A 23,686-nucleotide genomic window follows, 5' to 3' on the forward strand; every position below is an offset into this window, starting at 1 on the left:
TTTTAAGGTTTTGCATTGTACAGTTTATTTTACAAATGCATATAAGATGACTGTCATTTTCAGCAGCAAGCACTCTTGAAAGGATGCTGCTTCGCCTTTGGCTCGCATGCGATCTCGTGCGCGTGCTCGAGCTCAGCTCTTGTAATTGGCTCAGCGCTGTGCTGTTGTCCATGCGCCACTGGGCGAGTCTCGGCTGTCTCCGTAACACTCTTTTATCCTCAAAAAGGGAGCGCAAAAGAGGGCACACTCAGAGTTGGGTTCGGGTGGATGGACCGCCATTATTTGGACATAAACACTTTCGCCCTCACGCTCAATGCTTGACGTTTAAAGCCACGCGCGGCCCAGATTGCATGTGATTTGACTACGAAACTGGATGTTGTGTGTCACTGTTAAGGCATCGCTGCATGCTGTATGCACACGGTGAAATCAGCATTTTATGACCACAACAAAGGACATTTTAATTTATCAAAACCAACGTGGTTAGGCCGGAAGAAGGTATTAAAACAAGCCAGTTTACTCCTCGGAAACAACGGGTCTCCAAGAAAGGACATTTCTTTGTTTGGATATGTTTAGCATTCGGTGGATTTTCAGACCGGCTTCTGTAACTTGCCAATGACAAAAATATTCCTTGAAACCGCAAGCCTCAGGCCACTAAAACACGCAGTCAAAGAGCCCCCCGAGGATTTTATATTCCATGTAAAGTTAGCGTGTTGTTTTTTAACAACACGACCGATCCGGGTTGGCCTCTACGAGGAAAGAGGGATTCAGAAGGCAACGGAAAATGGCACTGGTATGTATTCTCCCCGATGTTTCATTTAACGAGTATTAGACGAGACCGAGTCGTTTAATCGAATCGCTACAATAAGTAGGGAAGTGCAAATTATAGTAAAAAAATACTTAAAAGTGAGTGATCGCTATTGTGCATGCAGCGACTTGGTTGTACTGAAAACTGATTTATCTTTCGGTATTTCATGCACAGGGCCTACTAAGATCTAATAAGGTTCCTTCTAATACTACAACTTCTATCTATAATCGCAGAACGTTATTAGTTGGCAGACTATATTCTCACGTGGTGTAACGTTATAGCTTATCACTGGCTGTGTAACGCTGGACAGAATTGCAGTTGTAACTGTGTGTTTCTGCCCATACGAAGAGAATAGTAGATTATTCGCCTTGATTTAAAGAGGCGTTTGATTTATACACGTAGGGAAAATGCCACCGACCAGCACGGACAGCTGAACCGCTTATAGGGAGACAGTTTTAAACCATGACAAACGCATTACGTAGCTTCTTGCTTGGGCTATGCCAAGGCCTATGCTTTGGGCGGATAAGCTTCATCACTTGCTTTTAAGTTTCACGTTTCATGTCAGACTCATTTGCATGAAGAATGTGAGATGGATACAGTCACATTATGCAGTACTGTATAACTGTTGAGATAAGCGTTTGATATTGATGTGTGTTAAATCCATATTGGTCTGCATCTCGCAACACAGTAGGCTGCTACAGCAAATGAAGGGTTGGCATATCTTAAGGTTTAAGATTGGTATGTTAATTGAAGATAAGGCTGAGCAGCTAATAGACTCAGATGTAACAACCAATTGACATTGTCAGTAGTACCCTCTTGCACTGCACTTGACCCGGTTGGGGATCACATTTGAGCTGTAGAGCCAGACCGAATCTGTATAATGTGAGGTTGTTAATTTACAGCATTAGATATTACTTGGATTTCAAAAAGCAAATCATGTCAAGGCCGCTGGATACAATTTTCTCTGCGTCTTGCCATTAGAACAGCATTTTCAAGTTACAGTGACTATTAAAATACCAGGAAAAACTCAAACAGCCAAAATTTTAAACTAACTGAATTTGGTGCAGTTAAGTTATGATCATTTAATTAATCCGCATAATGTTTAATAGGTGTTTCATATATGATGACCAGGAAAATGTTATGTAGTCAGTAATGCAACTTGTTTTATATTTTTTAATTCAAAACATTTTTAACAGTACACTCTTAACTAAGTAGCATCTTTAAAGAAATGTAAAGAAAACATCTTAAACTTACCATTATGTTTTCCATAGTTCATAATTACAATATACTTGAAGTTAGTGTTGATGTTAACGACTACATGTTAGATAAAGCATCTGTATTAGATAAAACACTGAGCGCACGTTTCGTTATATGGTATAACATTTTGTTATGAGAAAATATTACAAATATTTTTAAGCCGTTTATGAACAATAATATTGATCAGATAACAACTATCAGCCTATTGGATTCATTGTGCGTATTGTTAGATCTTGCTCTTTGATCACATGCAAATTCAGTAAGGTTTCAATGTAATAGCTTTTCAGTATGTTTTTAATATAAAATATTTTATATGATTAAAATATATATATATATATATATATATATATATATTGTATACCCTATGATGCACTGTTCTGCATATGGTATTGTTCAGTATTGTTCATTGCCTAACAACCCAACCCATATATACAAATGAGACGATCATAGAATTGGAGTACTCCCATGTGACTTGGGTTGTAAAGAAACCATCCAGGACAACTCCATAGCAAAGGTCTTTAAAGCCACTCAGAATGACTTAGAAACAACATAGCAACACCCTGGCAACCAAAAAAGATTTGGAATAGGCAAGCACCAGCATCATTATTAAATTATAAGGCTGTCAAACGATTAATCGCATCCAGAATAAAAGTTTGTGTTTGCATAATTTATGTCTATGTACTGTGCATATTTATGTAAATACATGCATATTTCTAAAAAGATACAAAAATTATTAAACGTTTGTATATTATTTAAATCATTGGTAAATATAAATAAATACGTCTAAATATATACATGTGCATGTTTTTGTCTTTATAAATGCAAAATGAATATGCACAGTACATAGACATGTATTCTGTAAACGCAAACTTTTATTCTGGATGCCATTAACCATGATTAATCATTTGACAACCCTATTAAATTAATAAACAAAAATAAACAATTGGAAATTAATACACACTAACTTAATTGATAAACAGGATACTATTATGTAAATAATGTAATGCAACACAATTGATGTCAGCCGTTAATTATCAGCTTTTTTTATATATATATATATAGCATGTATTCAGAAATCCTTTTCATTGAATTGGCATTTATGTTAAATATACAAGTAAATATTGACAAATACATCGTAAATATATTTCCTATGGTTTGACAGCAGACATTTAGAAAAAAACTAACAATGAAGATAAATCTCTCGTATGCTGTTTTATATTATAAATATACAAATTTATTATATAAAATAAAATATTATTAACATTTTATTTTTTCATTTTATATATTGTCATATATATAATATAACCATATAATTAATGTATGGGAATTAGGTCTATATGGTAGACATGCAGTTCTTTTTAAATCAAGAGTGTGTACGTCAGGTTCATCGTATTGCATTTTTTGCAGCACATTGTGTGTAATGTTTAAGTGTTCTGTAATTCACCTATAGGTATATTTAGGTCTGCTGCAATATGTAGCCTATCAATTTCAGACCAAGATCTGACAAAGAATCTACTCAAATTAGCTTTTTGTTTTATATTCTCATATTAATAGGGATGCACCGATACCAGTATCGGGTATCGGCCCAATACCAAGCTCATGTACTCGTACTCGTAATGACACACCGATACCAATGACCGATACCTCATGTGACATACATAGAGCCCTATGATTTCCGCAATGCGGAAAACGCAGACAGACTCGAGGAATCCAGGCATAAAAACAGAATTTGCTGTACAACACGGAATGGCACGGAATCTGGCAAATGTATTATTTCCTAACAAGAAATTTGCGCTGAACCGCTAACAGCTAACGAAATATTCAGATACTGTTTAAATATGTATTCTGCTTGTTTTGCGTGAATGTGTGTGAAAGAGTGGTGCAGTTGCGTGTACCAAACCTGAACGCATCGTGCTTGTGAAGCTTTCAGCGCCAGCGTTTCACTGCAGGTGGACACGAAGACATAAACAAACACCATTTGTGGAGATCCATCAAAATAAAAGTCCGGTTGATTTAAACCAACGCTCTTTGCTGCGTCCCGTCAAAATAAAAGTCCGGTTTACTTGAACAAGTTATAATACACTCACATTTTACCACACCACCCCCCTTAATTTTTTTATCATTCGACCATAGAGTACATTGTTTACTATAGCAAACTGAAGTAAATGTGCTAGTAAAATTGTGCTACTTATCATAAAAAAATTGAACTTAATTTAAAAATAGTACTTAAATTTAAGTAGACCTAAAAACAAAAGTAAAACAAATGTACCAGTAAGATACTGGTTTATTAACATTATTGTACATTATACAGGCATCGGTTATAGGTATCGGTATCGGCGAGTACCAGAAGAAAGTATCGGTACTCGTACTCAGTCTTTAAAAAATGGTATCGGTGCATGCCTACATATTAATGTATATTAAGTCTATTGAGTGTTATTTGTGAAATACAAAGATACTTGAAAGGGTCGAGTGTTAATGTAGGGTAATTCTGTTTTATGCTACATTCTATGCAAACAGCCTTTTGGGCAAATGAAGCACACAATTTTGCCAGTAATTGGTTTGTTCTCTCTCTCTTCCTTTCTCATTTAGGTTAAACCCCAATTTCTGCCTCTGCTTTCAGTTCTTCAGTGTCCCTTGTAACCATCTCTGATTGGTCAGCACTAATTTGAGCAAGCCGCTTTCTTGACCTGAAAGGATGATTGAAACATTGTCCCCAAAGCCTCAGTTGTAAATCATAAACCCTGATTAACATTTTATGGACACGTTCCAAAGAGTCTGCCACTGTCAAACTTTGGGGCATAACAAGATGAATGCCTGCATACGATGATGATGGCTAAAAAGCAAGAATCCCGGATGCCTATCTACAACCTCGTTGTTGTTGGCCTGTCGGGTACTGAGAAGGAAAAAGGACAATGTGGAGTCGGCAAATCTTGCCTTTGTAACCGCTTTGTCCGTCCCAGTGCGGACGACTTCCATCTAGATCACACTTCTGTGCTAAGCACCAGTGATTTTGGGGGCCGGGTTGTCAACAATGACCATTTCCTGTTTTGGGGAGAGGTGGGACGAGTTTTGGAAGATGGTGCAGAAAGTAGGATGCATGTTGTCGAGCAGACAGAATTCATCGATGACCAGACATTCCAGCCCCATCGAAGCACAGCTTTGCAGCCTTACATCAAAAGAGCTGCTTCCACCAAACTGGCTTCTGCCGAAAAACTCATGTACTTCTGCACTGATCAGTTGGGGCTAGAACAGGACTTTGAACAAAAGCAAATGCCTGAAGGCAAGTTGCAGGTGGATGGCTTTCTGCTTTGTGTCGATGTGAGTCGCGGTATGAATCGCAACTTTGATGATCAAATGAAGTTTGTCAACAACTTGTACAATCACTTAAGCAAGACAAAAAAGCCTATCGTACTGGTTCTCACTAAGTGTGATGAGGGTGTTGAGCGATACATTAAGGATTCTCATACTTTTGCCATTACAAAAAAGAACTTGCCGGTTGTCGAGACTTCCGCGCGGTCTAATGTCAATGTTGACATGGCTTTCCTCACCTTGATCCAGCTCATAGATAAGGGTAGAGGTAAGCCCAAAATCATACCTTACTTTGAAGCACTAAAACATCAGAGTCAACTGATTGCCTCTGCGAAGGACCGCTATGAATGGTTGGTGAACCACATTGTTAAGAATCACAAAGAAACTTGGCCCAACATCAGCCGACGAATGCAGACATCACCTGAATACAAGGAGTATGTATTTCTAGAAGGAACAGGTAAAGCAAAAAAGCTTTTTCAGCAACATATTCACCGTCTGAAGCAGGAGCACATTGAAAGGCGTCGCAAAGGATACCTAAGCACTCTACCACTTGCCTTGAGTAGCTTGGTGTCTGAGTTGGATGAAATTGAGCATTTGAGCTGGTCTGGGGTGCAGAAGGTCCTGGAGTCTAAAAAAGACTTTGACCATTGGTTTGTGGTATTGGAGGATGCACCATGGGAAGACACACCACATCTTGACAACATCGAGGATGAGCGCATCCCCTTTGATGTTTTGGATACAACAGCTGCTGAAATCATCTTTGATGCACACCTTGAACACCTGCGCAATGAATGCAAGCGTGCCCAGATGCGTCATGAGTTCAAAGCAAAATTGGCATCTTCACCCTTTGTTACCCCTGGCAAGCCCTGGGAGGAGGCTCGCAGCTTCATCATGAACGAAGACTTTTACCAGTGGCTTGAGGAGCCAGAATATTTGGACATTTATAACCGGCACCAAAAAGCAATCATAGACAAGGCGAAAGAGGATTTTCAGGAGCTCCTACTGGAGTACTCTGAGCTTTTCTATGAACTCGAAGTGGATGCCAAACCTAGTAAAGAAAAGATGGGAGCAATTCAAGAAGTTTTGGGGGAAGAGCAACGCTTCAAGGCACTGCAGAAATTGCAAGCTGAGAGAGATGCTTTGGTCTTAAAGCACATCCATTTTGTGTATCACCCTACTAAGGAAACATGCCCCAGCTGCCCACACTGTGTTGACAACAAAATTGAGCAAATGTTAGCTTTGTGCTTCCCTGCACAATACCCTTTTTTTGGAAAGTCACATATGACTGATGTAAAGATAGATAGGATTAATCTTGTTATCCTGGGCAAAGATGGTCTAGCAAGAGAACTGGCCAATGAGATTCGGGCATTATGTACCAATGATGATCATTACTTGCTTGAAGGTAGAATGTATGAGCTTGTCCTTCGACCCATTGAGGGCAATGTTAGACTTCCTGTTAACTCGTTTCATACAGCCACATTCACTCCCCACGGATGCCTGTGTTTGTACAATTCAAAAGAATCCTTGTCATATATTGCTGAAAGTATTGAGAAATTGCGAGACTCTACGCTTGGCAGAAGGGATAACCATATTGCTCAACTTCCTCTCTCACTCTTGTTAATAACCAAAAGAGGTGTTGGAGGACTAGGAGACATTGGTGGGGAGACTGCCCAAGCTTTAATATCACAGGGTCAACAGGTATCAATAAAACTGCAAAGTAACTTCCTGGAACCTGCCTCCCCAGGCAGCGGCTATGGTCGTAATGTGAACGAAAGGCAGATCAATCAGGTCTTGAAATCTCTACTTGAAATGAGGAGGACTTCGACATTTCGTAGCGGTTCACCACCTGCACCTCCACTGCCTCCATGTATTAGAGACTTACAGCAGGACCGGAGCCCAGAGGCTGATTTGCGTATTGTCATGTGCCTAATGTGTGGAGACTCTTATGACACTAATCAACTTCTTGCGCCATTCCTGCTCCCTCAGCACTGCAAGCCGACCTCTCCCCAGGCAAGTGGCACCGCAGTGCTGCTGGAACAGACAGTTGGTGGCAACAAGTATACAATTGAGCTATCACTTATGGCATACCATGCTGCTTTTGCCACACGTAAAAGTAGGTTGGTGCATGGTTACATTGCTGTTTACTCGCCGTGTCGCAAGGCCTCTTTTGAAACCCTGTGTGCCTTCTTATGTGAAGTTCAAGACATCATCCCTGTTCAACTGCTTGCAGTGGGAGAAACTCAGAGTGAGCTTCTAGACTCTGCTCACGAGTTTTTAGTCCAAGGTGAGGATCTGGCCCATGAAATTGAGGGACGTTTTTGTAGTACAGTCTGTGGCCCTGGTGGAGGACTACACAAAATAGACCTCTTGGAACAATTTTTTGCAGAAGTGTTAGAGAAGAGAACCATTGTTGAGGCCAGTCATATGTATGAAAATGTTCCAGAAGCCTCAAGCACAAATGAGAATGCGTATTCTCCACACTGTGGCTCCCCAAGCCCAGTCACAATGCTGTTAGATTCTGAGGAGGACATGGAAGCTTCTCCGCCTTACCATGATGGCACACTCACCTCTCATGGCGGGTTCAAACTGCCTGACTTGGACTCAGGTGACACATTCTCTGTAATCTCTGACCTTAGCACCTTTGAGAACAAGCTAAACAATAAAATCCCTCCTCAAGTAAGGCCCAAACCTAGTGTCACTTTTGACCTCAGAAAACCAAATTTCAACCCCTATATAGATTCAGTCAGCCATCGGCGGTCTCTTACATCGAATGTGACATGGCCAATTGGAGGAGACTATGATCCTTCAGACTATGCTGAGCCAGTGGATGCTGTATCAAAGCCACGGTCCAACTACGAGGACAGCATTTACTCTGTGCCACATGACAGCACACAGGGCAAAATCATTACCATCCGCAATTCCAATAGGATGCACTCTAATGGAGGAGGCAATGGTTCAGACAGTGAAGGGGATGGCAGCTCTTTGGAAAGACGTCGCAAGTTCTCTGCAGCAAGGGTGAAGCCGCGACTTTACCGTGATCGTTCCAAACGGCTGGGGAAGTTCAGCAATTTCCGCACCAGCTTTTCTATTGGTAGCGATGATGAGATTGGCACACTTACAAGGTCAAAAGACGATGATGTTTCAGGTTTGAAGGGAGACATACTTAACGAAGAAGGAGAGGATCCCAAAAAGAGGAACATACTGAAAAGTCTTCGCCGACCAGGCAAAGTGAGTTTTATTTATTTAGTTTGAATGCCTCTTTTAATATTGTGATCATTTTCTTTTTACAAACCTCCCTTAGTCTTTTAAAGTGTAATGATAGGTAATTGTAATGAAGCTGTCTTTGTATTTCAGAAAACAAGACAAAAGCCTCGTCATTCAATCTCTAAGCCTTTGGAGAGTACTTACTTTGGAGTGCCTCTGGTTAACGTGGTTTCCTTTGAACGACCTATTCCACATTTCATTGACAAGTGTATCCGTTATATTGAAGCCACAGGTACACTTACTTCTGCTAATTCACCATCATACTCACCCCATCAGAGATGTGATTAGAACACCATATAAGCTTATCTGTATCACAATGTTGGGATAAATTTAGATGCCTAATGGCTGTGGCTGTTATAAATGACACCCGAGCATACTATTGAGAATGTGTCACTTGATTGCTTTTATTGTTTCTTTTCTAACTGGTGTCATGCTTTTGTAATTATAATGGTAATTTTAGAATTGATCATATTAAGCATTTTGTTAAATAGCCTGAAGCACAGCATACTTAACCTATACCTAATTTTGGCTTCGTCTCTCACTCTCCCAAGGTTTGACCACAGAGGGTATCTACAGAGTAAGTGGAAATAAGTCAGAGATAGAGACCTTGCAGAGACAGTTTGAACAGGGTATGTTGAATATGTTTTTAGGGTGTTAAACTGTTGTGGGTTGTTGTAGCTAGGTTACTGTATATTGTTAGCATGATGATGTTTGTTTTTTAGTTTTATTTTGTACAAAATGTTGAAAATGTGCATTTAACTCTTTCTCCTTCAGTGTTTTTTACTGAAGTTGCAAGCCAGCGCAAGCATTTTTGATCTTTTACACAAAACGGTCATGGCCCCCCAGAATTTTTTTAATGAATGTATGGACATACAATGTATTAAGTGAGAGAAAACAGCCTCTGCTATTGAACAAACAAACAAAAAACATTTTATTTGTTCATTTTTATTTCTTCCCAAGTTTGGGTAGGTTTCTACAAAAATACATTCTAAACTGAGAATAGCTAAGAAAATTGTCAAAGACTTTAGATGTACAAAAGTGATCAAATTAGAGCATTTGCTTTTTTGGATCTGTAAATGATGTTCCTTTTGCAGGTGATGTTTAACACCACCCCCTACTAAAAATCTGCATAAATGATGGGAAACGTCTAAATTATATGGAACCGTTGTGTCATAACAGAAAATCTTGTCAATGGCAGGCAAAGAGTTATAAAATAAACATATTTGTCTTTGAAACATACTGTTAACAATTTTTTTTTGATAATTACTTCACATTCTCTCCTTCTTCCACTCTGTTTATTCATTCTTTTTTTTCTCTAATTAATAGACCACAATCTGGATCTAGTGGAAAAGGACTATACTGTGAACACAGTTGCCGGGGCATTGAAAGGTTTCTTCTCAGAGCTGCCGGATCCTCTGATTCCTTATAGCTCACAGGTGGAGCTGATAGAAGCGTTCAGTAAGAATGAATTTGTTTTTCTTCCAAAATTTGTAAGTTGGACACTATGCTTTGAATTCTCCTTTTAAATCCTCATTATTTTAGTTAATAATGTGAAATAGTGTGTCGTGTACCTTAAGGCCTGTCTGAGGCTGTGGAATAATCAGGCTTTCAAAATTTTGTCTATAGAAATTAATGACAGAGAACAGAGGCTGCACACCATGAAGGATGTGTTGAGGCGATTTCCCAGGGAGAATTTTGATGTCTTCAAATATGTTATGAGCCATCTAAACAAGTATGGAATCACATTTACTGCATTTCCTAACTGTTTGGGATAAGATACAAGGGCGAGACTTGAAACTTTATTTCTCATCCTCTCCCAGGGTTAGTCAGTGGAACAGAGTCAACTTAATGACCAGTGAAAATCTGTCCATCTGTTTCTGGCCAACACTGATGCGGCCAGACTTCACCTCTATGGATGCTCTGACAGCTACTCGCACCTACCAGACAATCATCGAGACATTTATTCATCAGTGTGCTTTCTTCTTTTACAACCAACCTCCTGCTGAATCACCCACTGGCCTCTTCACACCCGCTGGACCGCTGGTGCCCTCTGGATTGCCCCCATCCCCCACAGCCGCACCTTCTTATTGCCCTCCAACCTCACGTTTTTCCCCTCTTTTGCACTCGCCCCCACATTCTCCCCCTCAGAGCCCACACACAGCCCCTACAGAACCACAAACGCTATGAGTGTCAGGGGAAAAGTGGCCTGCAGTTTAGTAAACTCGACACACAAACTACAATGCATGCTTACACAGCTACATATACAGTACATATTCTACACAAAGCCCTTAACACATAGCTTGTTTAGGTCAGTGCTATATGTGAAAAAAGTGTACTGGGATTTCAGTACTTCTGTTTGGGAGTGACACAAATAATACCAACATACACCAGATGAACATCTGTGCGATTATCTGAACAATCGGTGTAACCAACATTGGTGTTTTGAGATCACCATGTCAACATTGAAAATTATGGACATAAACTACATCAGAGTGTATAAAGATGCTCTAATCAGAAAAGAAATGAACAGGACTTTTGAAATTTGCTGTTCTCTTGCTTCTCAGTACTCGGTTATGTTCATTTTATAGCAGTAACTGATCTTTGCCCCCATATCTTTTCTCTCTGAATACACCTGTACAGCATATGAAACTGTTGTATAGGACATTACAGTCATGAAAAAATTACGAAGCGCTTACTAATTGTCCAGCTTTTTGTTTAAAAAATGTTTTGGGAGAACAATTGAATTAACATTTTTTTAAATGAATGAGATCACATTAGCTGCAACCGTATTTCATCATTGATTCATATCCCATGCCTCATTAAGCTAAACGGACTCTATTACTGAAAACATTTCTGAAAAGATAAATAGAGAATTCATTTTGCAGGATACATTTGTCCTTGCTTCCAACACTTGGAAGTTTTGACACCTGATAAGCCGGAATGTGACGTTGATGAGGATTTGTTTTGCTGAATGGCTCCTGTGGATCTCTGCTCATAAATTCAGCTAATGCAGGGTGCGTGCCCTTTCCTTTGAAGGCTGAGATTTAAATGGCAGTGATATCACAGGGGAATGCTCTTCAGTGAGCGCTGTTGAGGGGCTTGAGATCACGGAGAACGCAGATTAACTCCGACCCTTAAACTTTAGCCTTTGAATCAGCTATTCAAAACCCTGACACCTTAATTTTGGATTCGGTTTAAAAAAACATGAGTTCTTGAAGGCCTGTTGCCCAGTCTGTCTGTTTTAAAAACTCCATTGTTTTAACTTGATCTAAAGCACTTTTTGTCTGAACTGCAACACTGAATAATTTTTGGTTTTACTTGTTGCCACTGTTCATTGAACATTCAAGGTGAATGTGAAGCGGTAAGACTCATTGAGATTTAAGTCCTAGACGTAAATTCACTCTTGGTGGTTTTTTTGTTCATTAGTATGTCTATGTCTGCTGTTAGTATGTTCCTGGACTTTGTACAGTCTTAAGTTTGGACCTTATGAACCTTAAGACACAATTCTTCATTGTCATCTCCATGTAGCTGGATCAGAATGACAACTTTTCCATCTCATGTTCTGTCTAAACTCTTCTGGACAAATCCATTATGTATAAAGATTCATTAGCTCATTGTGTGTAGATTGTATGAATATTACCGTTTACTCTTGAACCATGAAGGATTTATTCTTCAATACTGTATGTTTTGCTTGAAATGCCACTGCTTCCTGCTTCTATCCAGCCAAGGTAGAAAAGCTGAAGTACCAAAGTAGTGCAATGTGGCTGATGAGGGTTCAACACCAGTTGTAAATATTTTCATGACTGGGATGGGGAAGAGCATGTCAACTCAGATACTTGACAAACACACTTATTGTGCTCAACCCATAATGAATGATTTAGCAGTTTTGCTTGTTATCCACTTTCTGTGTATTTGCTGCTTTTCTACCAGGCTGAACAAACCTGAAGTTATTTCAGCGTTACTTGAAGTATACAATTTCCTTTCATATTGTGATTTTCAGCGAACAGTGTGAGAACTCTAGAATTCGTAGCTACAGCCATCCATTTTTGTTATACCTAAATGCAAGTTCTCTTCAAGCTGTAGTGTGATTAGTCAAGAAAATCATGATTAACAGAGATGGTTAATGAAATGAGACCCTTTCAGGAATGCCACTGTACTCTTATTGTGTTTATGTAAAAATAGAGCTTCTGGTTTTTACTTTGTTTTAGACTTTATTTACAACTGAAAAAAATCTGGAAATTTGAATGTTTTTTTGCTTTCCTTGTTTTATTTTAAAACAGTAATTTGAAGTACTAGCAACAGCCCAGTGAGTTATGCTTTTAGTTAACCTATACTCTGGGTGGAATGTTTTTACCCTGGAATCAAAAAAATAACTCTACTAATAAGAACCTGGAGGCAATTCTTGGGTAGTTGTGACAGTTTCTAGTTTGCCACCTTAGATTGTTTATTGTGTATATAAAGGTTCATGAAATTCTCACGCTTCAAAGTAGCTGCCATTTAACAGAGCTTTGTCAGAATGACTGGGTGTGATAATTTTTTACATGGTTTGTGTTTAAATTCTACAAAACCAGATTTAAAAGTTTGACTTGGTTCAGCTGTATTTCTTTTATTTAAACACATGGTGTCAGCCCATGGTAATTATTTGACACTTTGCTCCTTGTGAATGAATGTTTTGCTACCCTTCTCACATTTTCATCAGCAGATATGTGGCTGTTGACCAGAAAATATTAGCACATTTTCATAATGAAAAGACTAGTTTACCCTAAAACTGAAGTTCTGCCATTTGCTCATCCTCATGTTGTTCCACAGCTATATATAATGATCCTGTGAAACACTTTGAGACATACTCTGTTACACTTAAAAAAGAAAAAGATTTAGCTTGTGTTCCATAGAAGAAAGTCATATGGGTTGACATTGATATGAAGGTGAGTAAATGACATTTTGTGTGTGTGTATGTGCTCTAATCTTTTAAAGATCTGTTGGTGATAAATCGTTGGTAAAATCAGGATTTCTGAAAGAGATGAGAAAATTAAAAACTGACCCTACATGATTTGATGCTTTTTTTTTCCAGTGTGGGCATGGTTGTTGGGAAAGGGTCTGTATAGATCCTATTCATTCTTGATCTAACGCTCTCTCCTGTGTGCATATTATGCCACCACATTACACCCCCTTCCTGGTGCCTTTCATTTATATTAGCAGAGCAGTAATTTCCGTAGTGAGAAGTTTGTTGCCTTTAATTTTGGAAAGAGACAACCTTAATGTTTTACATAAAGATGCGTTTGTTTAAGGGCGTTGAGATTTTTAGCTGAAAGAATGGCGGTTATGTGGCTTATAACTTGTGCAACTATAATAGCCTGGTTGTGTGTTAGCAGCGCAAAACACGGAGCCTTTGCTTGAACATGAAAAACCCTGTTTTATTATGAAGAAACGATATAAAAGTATTGGTGCTGTCTTTTGGTTCTTATTAAAAAATAATATTAGTGTTAGGCTAGTAGTATGCATGAATGAAGATCTTTACCAGGAGACTTTTTTCTGGTTTCAGTATTTAAAATATGAGTCTGGTAAAAATGATTGAATTATGACGAATGATAAAAACCGTAACAAAATGATCCTGTGTTGAAAGAGGGTCAGGGGTGCTTTAAAACAACAACAACAAACAATAAATCAATTTTGTTACATGACTAGTGTTCTCATTTTATGTGTGTTGTATGGTTTCTTAAACGTTGTTGATGGTGTGCTTTTTCATAGCTATGACACTATATTGAACAATCTTTGATAGCCTATGTCTTAATGTATGACATTACATTTTTACACATTTTTATAACTGAGTAGTGCAGCCTTGTGTGTTTAACAAGCTTGAGCAAAGCACCCCACACATAGAGACATGTCAAATTCAATACATTTTTTAATTGTTGCAAAGCAGTTTTACATAAAATGCATGTAAGAAACAAACTGTATAGAAATAAGAAACATTATAAGTTATCTTTACACCATGTATTAGGCAGTTGTTCCTTTACACTTATATTCTGACCTAATATTAAAGCAATTTTAGTAAGAAAAAGAATAGCAACTGAAACCTATACTTGTTAAAAATAAAGCAAGCTTGATATTTAAAGCCAGCCTTTTCTAAGTGATTTCAGAGAAATGAAAGCTTTGCAGATGACTGCAGAGATAACTTTTCAAACTACATACTAATATAGAAAATGCCTCTCTGCCAAAATGACACACTGCTCAGTTTAAGAGCCTCTTCAAAAATGTAATGATTATACCACAGTGCTGGGAGATGCAAAAATCTTTACTCCTAGATTCTACAATGCATCCACTAAATGACAATGATTACCATATCAGATATGTGAGCATTTGTTGGAATGGAAAGTGCATAAAAAATGATATATAGATTTTGGTTAGTGACAAAAAAGATCACAAATATGACTCAGAAATAAAACACAAGTTTCCACAATGGTCTCTGTTCAGATGTCACCGTACTGGTTTGTTTCTCTAAGATAAACAACTTACAACAAAACAATACATAAAATGGATGGTGTCCTTTTTCTGAGAAGCAGATCTGTAGAACATTCATTTAGTGGATTTGATTTGATTTAATAATTAGTTTAGAGACTTTTTATTGTATTGTGTAACACCATCCATAGTTTCTGCAGATTCCTTGTTTCTTATTACTCAGTATAGGTCTACTCACTGTATTGTTTGGTTGTTTAAATGTTTCCAAAAATTGTCTTTTGTTTAGTGACACTAAACAATATTTGTTTAGTTTTTGGCAGAAGTCATGTGCATTTGCTAGTTTTGAATAACATGTAATGTCTATGACTGGATGTGAAAAAATTGATAAACACAGTACAGTTGTACAATGACCAATAACAAAAAGTACAAATATACCACGTAGAGTCAGCAAAAACACATTCCGTATTTGATAAATGTTTATTTTCTATGAAAAACACAAATCAAGATCATTAAGGCACCTGGTACCTGTCTGGTAAAGTAATTTAATTGCAATAATTCTGGAGTTCGAAGATGCTGCAGGGTTTGTGGCAGCACTGCTCCACTATGCCTCTCTTTCTTATCAGCTCAGCATGATCTTTAAATGCAAAGTCAGCCGCATCATTTTCCTGGTCGGATTTAGGAGGAAGGAAACCTGAAAACGAAAATAACAAGGGAAAATTATAATATTAAAAGTGTCAAATTGAGCCAAATGTAATATTGAGAAAGGAAAATCGCACAGGTCAGACTCTCTTGTACTACAAAAACGTGTATAGTTTTCATTTTCTCTTTTACTTTACAGCTAAAATGTTTCATATAAAAATGTATCAATTCATTTAATCAATATCATTTGTACTTGTTGTCTGACCTTGTATAACACATGTATTTGACATCAGACTATTTCATGCTCATTGAAATACAGTGTATTTTCAACTACTTAGAATCTCTTAGTACACAACTATTTAAAGCTTAAACAAGTTCGTTCTTACCCAGTAGGGGGTTAACATCTCTCTTAGGGTTATAGAAGAAACCGGTTGGACCACAGACTAGGTAAAGAGCGTCGACTAGGTGAGATCCACACAGGTGCTGTGGAGCCCCTGCATTAGCGTTGACACCAGAGATGGCCAAAATCAACATGAGAGCACCAGCTTGGAGCCACAATGCCATTATTACCCTGAGAAAAAGAAAGCACTTTTAGTAAAACTAAAAGTACAAGTGTTACTAGTTTATTAATAAAAACACAAAATGTCATCAACAGCCTCAATAAGAAGCATTTACTGTAAATTTCCCATCCTATCAACCCCTTACCTGTTCTTGAAGCTGATGACTAGATGGTAACAGATGAGAGAGGTGAGATGGTTTGGGACGATCTGCATGTCCTTCTCCCTTTTATGTCCACACAAGTTCTGCAGTATTTGCCTGGATCAGCGGAAAAGGAGTCTTGTATGCACAAACACACTCTAACTCCTTAAGTGACTGTCCAATCACATATGCCACATTAGCTGTGTTTACCCAACCAATTCACATTAACACCCAAGTAGTATTACGTTCACAAAAGACAAACACGCTCAGGTGCTCATGCAGGTCCTGTGCGCTGTGTTGTCAAGCTAAAGTCAGCTTTGGTTAATTGTTAATAATTGTTGAGCGACAGTGTGACCTGTCCATGGATCTGAATGAAGAATATTGGGTAATTAGAAGAAGGTGACAGCTGGTAGATTTCCAGCTAAATGGTAGATCAGCAAAATGTCTCTGGGTTTCTCATTCTTGAGAAAATGGAAGTAGATAAAAGCTTTATCCTTAGTCATTAGTGATGTTTGTGACGTTTCTGGTTTGACCTTTTAAAGCAGGATGTAGCTCTCCAAATTTTCAAAGATTTTATGTATTACCGTTCTAAAGAGGATATTCAACACAATCCTGTATACTAGTTGTGCATACACTTTCCATCTGCTTTCAATCATATTTTACATATTTTTTAAAAATGAAAACATCGAAAGTATGTGCATGCATGACTTTTTGGAGGGCAAGTACTCAATGCTGATTTCTTTTTATTATATTGTATTTTCGTATTATATTGAAACATTGTAATGCTGCAGAAAACGTAAACATATTTATAAGACTTATAACAGTAAAAAATGCAACATTATAAAACATTTCTTACAATTGTTCAAGTCTGATGTTAATTTCTTTAAGGTAAGGAGGTATGAAATTATACAAACAATTACAATAAAAACAAATCAGTTTTTTAAAATCATATCAACAATTCACCTATATGAAAAAAGTATTCAATTTAATTATTATTACAATTAAACTTACTACAGAAAACAGCTCCCATATATACAAAAGTAAAAAATAACTTTAAACAAAACTAATGTACATTTCAGTTGTATAGCTTTTAGATATTGCTTTTAGGCAGTGCATTAGGCAATGTTTCTCTCTTTTCCTTTCTTAACCCTCTACTATACAATGCTTCCTCAGGATGATAAAGATTTTCTTCATTTTGCAATCACATGATCCATATATTAAAACAATAAAATTGTTACTATTGAAGCATTGGCTTGAAAAAAACATTACTTCTTGGCAGTTATATCACTGCTATGATATATTTTTTAAAGGATGCATATATGTGGTCTGGAGAACATTCTGAAGAAAAGGATTTAAACATTTTCTTATTTTTCACTCGTGACAAAGATCATTTCTGTTTGTTTGTAAGCAAACATTTCAAGAGAGATTATACACACATTGCACTGTATCTCATACTCTATACCCCATTCCAACTGATATAAGGTATCCTCAAACATGCACATCAATATTGCTGCTGTCCTTCCACAACCTTGGATGTCCAAATTCACTGTTTTTCAGAAACTGGAAATAACACAGTACTTTTAAATTATTAAATACTGTGTCGACAAGCACTTTTTATAACTTTTTAATTGCTTAGATTTTTGCAAAAAGCAGTGACAAACATAAAGGGTTACTAATGATTTAAGCAAAAAAAGCGATATATGGAGATACAAGGTTTCAAAAGGACAGCAGCAAAATTGTAATTGTATTTAGCCAACCACCAGATCACATTTTTTAGTAAATGTAAACCATTAAATATTTTACTGTTAGTTTCAAGCATTGCATATTCTGGTATGTTATTTACATTCACATTCAATTTACAGAATTTTTTTTATACAGTATTAATAAACAGTCACAGTTTTGTAAATCAGTGCAGTTGTATTCTAATATTATTTTTAGTGGACTAGTGATAAAATGATAATTGATGGACTACCTTTCACAGTATTAGCAGTATAGCTTTTAAAACCACATGTTGAAACCTTCGAACATGAGAGAATTATAATAATAATTCAGACCACCCTGTGTCTCACATCTTTCACACAGCTGCAGCTTTTCTCTGTGTGTACGCCATCATCCAGCAGAACAGAGGAAACATCTAGAGATAAAACATATATACACAGTATTAAATGCTTTGGTACTGTTTGATAGTAATATTTTATAACTATGTTTCAAGAACTGGCCAGTGGTGCAGAAAGAAGAAGCCAATGGCTGTGGTTGAGGCGGATGGACACAGCATGGGCTGCCAGATGACCTTGTAACAATGCAACACACACCCAGGTCTGATCAACCTGCGGTGGGCCTCCCTTGGCTGAGGGTGTCTTGTGATAAAGGGCAAAAACACCCAATGAGGCTGAGGTGCACAACTGACGATGTGTCGCATTGATGGGAACCATACAAAGGGCATTATCAGCAGCACCTCACCAAAAGGCATCTTTCACCCAGAATAATGGATGTGATGAAAGTGGGATCGGACACACAACTCATGAGATGTCTTTCTGATAATAGCAAGGAAAGGCAAATATGTTATGTATTTCTATAATCATTTATCCCCCAAACACAGAGGATGCCTACCCGACGAACCCAGTGAAACCTCAGACCTCCTTTCTTCTATTCATATTCTTGACTGCTTCCCTCTGTCATGCATAAGGCGTGGGAAATGTCCTATTGGGCAATTAAACTGTGCTGAAATAGTGGGATTATAACACCTAGTCCTATTAAGCGAATCTTGTTGTTGTTTATTGTTATACTTTTTTGATATAAAACAAAAAAATGCTTTTGTTGTTATTATGCTTTTGTGTAATTGTGAATTGGTAGTCTGATTTCTGAAAAATGTCTGCCAGATTAAGTTTACTTTTCCAATGACACGCTTACCTTTCTGTTCAGAACTTATTTCTGTCCTAGTTAATTGAGATTTTCCATCGACTGTTTGGGATCGTTTCCTGTCCACCATGTCAGTCCTCACTTGTCCCAAAGTCCTGAGGAGACACATGGTGTCAAACGCTGCATCTCCTTCCTCTGACAGCAGTTTTAATACCTGCATACACAAAAAACCTAAATCAGAAAAGTGTCATCACAAAGAGATCAAACATCATAAAATAAGGATACATACATGGCACTGAAGCACACTGACCTGCAAACATTTGTAGCTCTTAAGCTCACTCAAGTTCTCCTCCAGGAACAGCAGATAGATGCTGAGGTCATCATAGCGTCGACCTGTAGGCTCTAAATCGAGGGCATGCCCGAAAGCAGGCAATAGGCGGTATGGATGGAGAAACCGGGCACGCTGGTGTTCAAGAAAAGGTTGAAGGGCAGCATAGACCACAGCAGGTACTAACACTATATACATCACCACATTAATGCAGCTTAGGAGGCGGAATACACCCACTGCCACTAGTTTACACTGCAATGCGTCTGGTACCTCAGTCTCATTTGATAATATACCTGGACACAGGCGGGACAAAATAAACATACACATTTCAGTACACAAATACAAGCAAATAACTAGCAGACACAAAACAAGAAACACACGTTTCACCCTCCTATATTTATAGTCTTGTCAAACTTTATTCTTTGCATGCAAAAACAAACATTCACAGACAGGCACAAATCTACTGAATACAAACACACACACCTGTGCGCAGGTTACAGGAGAACTGGTCACTTGGTGAAACCCAAAAGATGTAGTATGTCAGATAAAAGCAGGCAAGCAGTAAAGTGAGGAGGGTTAAAACCCGACAAAGAAGATATTTCGCTGCCAAAGCCCATGATGCACGCTTTGTTTTTAGGTACTGCTCGACCAGAGGGTACTTAAAACAACCTTCAGTCAATTCAATACCACTGAGAGAGAAAGCAAAAGCAGGAGAGAGAGAATGTGAGATGGAGAGATTATATTATTGTTACGCCCCTGGTCTAGGGTCAGAGGAGAAACATAAATAAATCCGCAAACAAGTTGTACTCTTTTAAATTCTTTTATTTTTTTCTTACTCTCCTTTATTAAAGAAGCATTTTGTCTGGAGATGAGTAAGTTAAAGATTAAAGATTAGTATTAAGTGTCCTGAAGTATATTGAAGTTTTTGCAATAGGGCAGGCCCCTGTAATTATTTAGAGGATCATATAGAAGATATTACTGATAAACAAAGGAAAATAATAGCAAAGCTACCAGAAGTTCCCAAGGCCTCAAGCAAGAAATGTATTTTATTTTATTATTAATGCCATTCAACAGTTATGTCACAGTATACCTGTGTGGATCTTCTGCAGTGTCTTTGCCATCAAGGTTGGACGTTAGGCTCTTAGCTAGACGGATGGCACGATTGTAGCAACGGTCAAGTTCCTCCATGATAAAATTGAGGTCAGAGGAAAGGGAAGGGGTAGCCGTGAAACGCCACAACAGAGCAGGAATATACATGATGATGGCGACCAGCAATAGGATATAAGGAAAGAACTGCAGACAAAGAGACAGGTGAGAGAAAAATAAGCACTGATGAACTTCTGAATATGTTAAATGTGACTGCACAATTTCTGAATTTTCATTCAAGTAATCTCATTGCAGCACCTTGTGTAGTCGAAGGGGGGCACTATTGTCTGCGGAGTGACTCTCCACTGCAGCCCAGCAGAAGGAATCTACGTATGCAGCCTGCCGCAATGAGAAGCTGGTGGGTGGAAAACAGGTGATTTGGGAACCTGAAAACAAAAATACAATTAAATTTGTGTCAATGGAGCTGTCATATTTTAAGCTCTGTATGCATCAAGGTTGCGTGCAAAAATACAAAGGTTTCATTTCACTTAATCTCGTTTTAAGACGGTTGACTGTATTATTCTGCTTAAAAGAAATAGAAGAAAAAACAGTAGACTGACAACGCGCAGTAAATAACAGCGAATTAAATAAAAAGACCTAATCTCACACAGTGCATCTGTTATAAATAGATCTTAAGCGCAACAATAATAGGCTATATGCGTTCATCGTGTAATATACTGTATAGATTCCTATTGCCATGTTTCAGGTTGTAAACTGGCATTACATCACTAGCACGGTGACGCCCCGTTCTGGATTTACACACAACAGATGCTCTACCTAATCATTGTTTAATTGATCAGCGAATACCTGTAAAAAATATTATTTAGAAAGCATTATCTAACCTTATAACAAAACACATGTCAATTTAGCGTTTTACTTTCGCCTGTCGCAATTTGGTCTGACGTTTCATGCAAAATTTAAACTCAGGACAACAGTTAATCCTCGTAATTGATCCAATTTTACGTTCATTTTGGTGTCCTTTATACTGAAAATAAGGTACAGTACAAATGAGTCCATGTTTTACTGACCAACAGAGACTTCTTGTGCAAAGGCGAGGGAAATGAGTAACAAAGGAAGCCCAACCGCGATAAAGCTGACCAGTTTGTCCAAGGCCAGTTCCAGCCGCACGCCTTTGTACTTAGATTCGCAGGGTTCTTTCAATAAAAAATCATTAAATACATATTCAGTCGCAACGTGAGCTATAGCCATTGTTAAAATGTACAGTATTTGACAAGTGCACCGTTACTTCCGGTGGGCGGGGTTTTCGATGACTGTTATCCAATCAATAATGGGAACAACTACAGTGCAGAGAAAAGCAGAAATTACACATTGTGAAATTCAACACTTACAAATAAAGATAATTTTATATCTTTCTACTTAATAGTCCCCACACCCTATGCATATTTTATACATAAATATAGTAAGATTTTCTGCATCTACTGTATGTTTTAAAAATATAAAATATGTCCCCAAACAGTCCCCCAGTTCCAGCACTGTGTGATACTGGTGAAAGAAAGAAAGAAAGAAAGAAAGAAAGAAAGAAAGAAAGAAAGAAAGAAAGAAAGAAAGAAAGAAAGAAAGATGAAAAAGGCACCAAACGTTGACAGAATTTTCCTCAATTTTTTCTTGTTGGTAAACCTCAGATATCAGATGGAATGCACTACAGTAAACAACCCCCAAGTAAAGAGATAAGAGTTAATTTGCTATTCATCCTTTCAACATCCCTGTCAGTGCGACCTTACACATACTTTAACAGCGACTGTGTGTTATTACTTTATTGCAGAGTTGTGTGTTATACAATGTTCACATTTCGAGGCTAACACTAAAGTTATAGTATGGTAATGATTTGTGGGTCATATCCTTTAGCCACATATATTAATAGTTCTGACACCGTTTTCAAATCCATCTTAAAAATATAACTATACATTTTTATGGGGGGCCAAACAGGAAAGAATGATATAAAATCTGAATATAGTTATAAATCCTGAATATATAAATGTAAATCCAAATATATTGTTATAAATGTGAATATATGGTTATAAGTCCGAATATATAGTTATAAGTTTGAATATATAAATGTTAACCCTGAATATAAATGGTAATCCTGAATATATATACAGTATACCGTACTTATAAGTTTGAATATATAAATGTAATTCCCGAATATATATTTATTGAATATCAATATGAACATCTATATGATCGGGCATGTCATTATACAGACATTAACTTTTTTAAACTTTTGTTTTAATGAAAAAGTAGGCACAATATAGGGCAAATATTGCACTATTAAATTCAAAATAATGTATTATTGAAACAAACTGCTACTTTACAAAAAGCTGCAGATGTGGTACCAAGGAGAGCCAAACGGGCCTGGCTTTTTGAAAACAGCCATGTGAAGTCAGCTGTGGAAATTAACACCGAATGGAATGAAGCAAGAGTAATACAGGCAATTAAAGAAGCCTTTGCACCCCTTTCAGATGATTGCTGGTATGATATGCAGTGTGTGTGTGTGTTCACTATTGAATGGAGAAGTCACATTCCAATGTACTGTATAGGTTACCATACAGAGAGAAAAACCTTAAAAGGAATCCTTAAACATTGTCACTTTCTTTATAAGTGTATTTATTAATAATTTTCATTTTCTGGCCAGAAAAAGGTTTTATATCAATTTCACCTGATATCAGATATTATCTTACAGGATCTGCAGAATTACAAATAATTCTTCTATATAAATTGTGCTTGTTTGCTTTTTTTATAGATATGACAAAATGCAGACACCTTTTATTTAAGATTAGTTTGGAATAGGCTTGCAAAGGGGGCAGAAAAGTTCCGGAAATTTCCATGGGAAATGAAGTTGGGCTACTATTATCACTTGAATATTTTGGAACTATTCAAAGTCAGAAACTTCATGATAATTA

The 23,686-nt window shown here is 37.5% G+C and overlaps 3 protein-coding genes across 5 annotated transcripts; 1 reads left to right on the top strand and 2 right to left on the bottom strand.

The window, feature by feature from the left end:
* The first annotated feature begins 53 nt into the window (after positions 1-53).
* On the top strand, positions 54-14,310 carry arhgap35b (Rho GTPase activating protein 35b). Its single transcript, XM_057361637.1, has 7 exons — positions 54-790; positions 4,652-8,599; positions 8,726-8,867; positions 9,187-9,264; positions 9,962-10,093; positions 10,262-10,367; positions 10,456-14,310. Exons 2-7 carry the CDS (start codon positions 4,886-4,888, stop codon positions 10,820-10,822), a joined length of 4,539 nt encoding a protein of 1,512 aa, XP_057217620.1. The 5' UTR covers positions 54-790; positions 4,652-4,885; the 3' UTR covers positions 10,823-14,310.
* A 250-nt stretch (positions 14,311-14,560) lies between these two features.
* ins (preproinsulin) lies at positions 14,561-17,268 on the bottom strand. Its single transcript, XM_057326791.1, has 3 exons — positions 16,439-17,268; positions 16,120-16,304; positions 14,561-15,785 (listed from the first exon to the last, which is right to left on the bottom strand). The coding sequence occupies exons 1-3, from the start codon at positions 16,504-16,506 to the stop codon at positions 15,637-15,639; spliced, it is 402 nt and encodes a 133-aa protein (XP_057182774.1). The 5' UTR covers positions 16,507-17,268; the 3' UTR covers positions 14,561-15,636.
* Positions 17,269-17,396: 128 nt separating this feature from the next.
* panx1b (pannexin 1b) lies at positions 17,397-22,042 on the bottom strand. Of its 3 annotated transcripts, none has more exons than XM_057326775.1 (7): positions 21,794-22,039; positions 21,024-21,151; positions 20,710-20,912; positions 20,103-20,308; positions 19,602-19,912; positions 19,343-19,505; positions 17,397-18,566 (listed from the first exon to the last, which is right to left on the bottom strand). In XM_057326775.1, the coding sequence occupies exons 1-7, from the start codon at positions 21,972-21,974 to the stop codon at positions 18,481-18,483; spliced, it is 1,278 nt and encodes a 425-aa protein (XP_057182758.1). In that variant the 5' UTR covers positions 21,975-22,039; the 3' UTR covers positions 17,397-18,480. The 3 variants fall into 3 exon arrangements, with proteins under 3 accessions (XP_057182758.1, XP_057182764.1, XP_057182752.1); XM_057326781.1 differs by having other exon boundaries at positions 17,397-19,132; XM_057326769.1 differs by having other exon boundaries at positions 17,397-19,505; positions 21,794-22,042.
* Between the last annotated feature and the right edge of the window lie 1,644 nt (positions 22,043-23,686).

This window comes from Triplophysa rosa, linkage group LG2 (assembly GCF_024868665.1).
Source record: "Triplophysa rosa linkage group LG2, Trosa_1v2, whole genome shotgun sequence".
NCBI classification, from domain to species: Eukaryota; Metazoa; Chordata; class Actinopteri; order Cypriniformes; family Nemacheilidae; genus Triplophysa; species Triplophysa rosa.

What these genes read in the sequence shown, in the direction of transcription:
- panx1b (XM_057326769.1), bottom strand. Translation starts at nt 21,974, where the DNA reads ATGGCTATAGCTCACGTTGCGACTGAATATGTATTTAATGATTTTTTA. An exon ending in ACTGCAGAAGATCCACACAG is followed by an intron (nt 20,309 to 20,709) that starts GTATACTGTGAC and finishes TTTCTCTCTCAG; the next exon opens with TGGTATTGAATTGACTGAAG. An exon ending in CTCCTGTAACCTGCGCACAG is followed by an intron (nt 19,913 to 20,102) that starts GTGTGTGTGTTT and finishes GCCTGTGTCCAG; the next exon opens with GTATATTATCAAATGAGACT.
- arhgap35b (XM_057361637.1), top strand. Translation starts at nt 4,886, where the DNA reads ATGATGATGGCTAAAAAGCAAGAATCCCGGATGCCTATCTACAACCTC. An exon ending in GTCTTCGCCGACCAGGCAAA is followed by an intron (nt 8,600 to 8,725) that starts GTGAGTTTTATT and finishes TTTGTATTTCAG; the next exon opens with AAAACAAGACAAAAGCCTCG. An exon ending in GGAGCTGATAGAAGCGTTCA is followed by an intron (nt 10,094 to 10,261) that starts GTAAGAATGAAT and finishes TTTTGTCTATAG; the next exon opens with AAATTAATGACAGAGAACAG.
- ins (XM_057326791.1), bottom strand. Translation starts at nt 16,506, where the DNA reads ATGCAGATCGTCCCAAACCATCTCACCTCTCTCATCTGTTACCATCTA. An exon ending in GTCATCAGCTTCAAGAACAG is followed by an intron (nt 16,305 to 16,438) that starts GTAAGGGGTTGA and finishes TCTTTTTCTCAG; the next exon opens with GGTAATAATGGCATTGTGGC. An exon ending in AGATGTTAACCCCCTACTGG is followed by an intron (nt 15,786 to 16,119) that starts GTAAGAACGAAC and finishes TTTCGTTTTCAG; the next exon opens with GTTTCCTTCCTCCTAAATCC.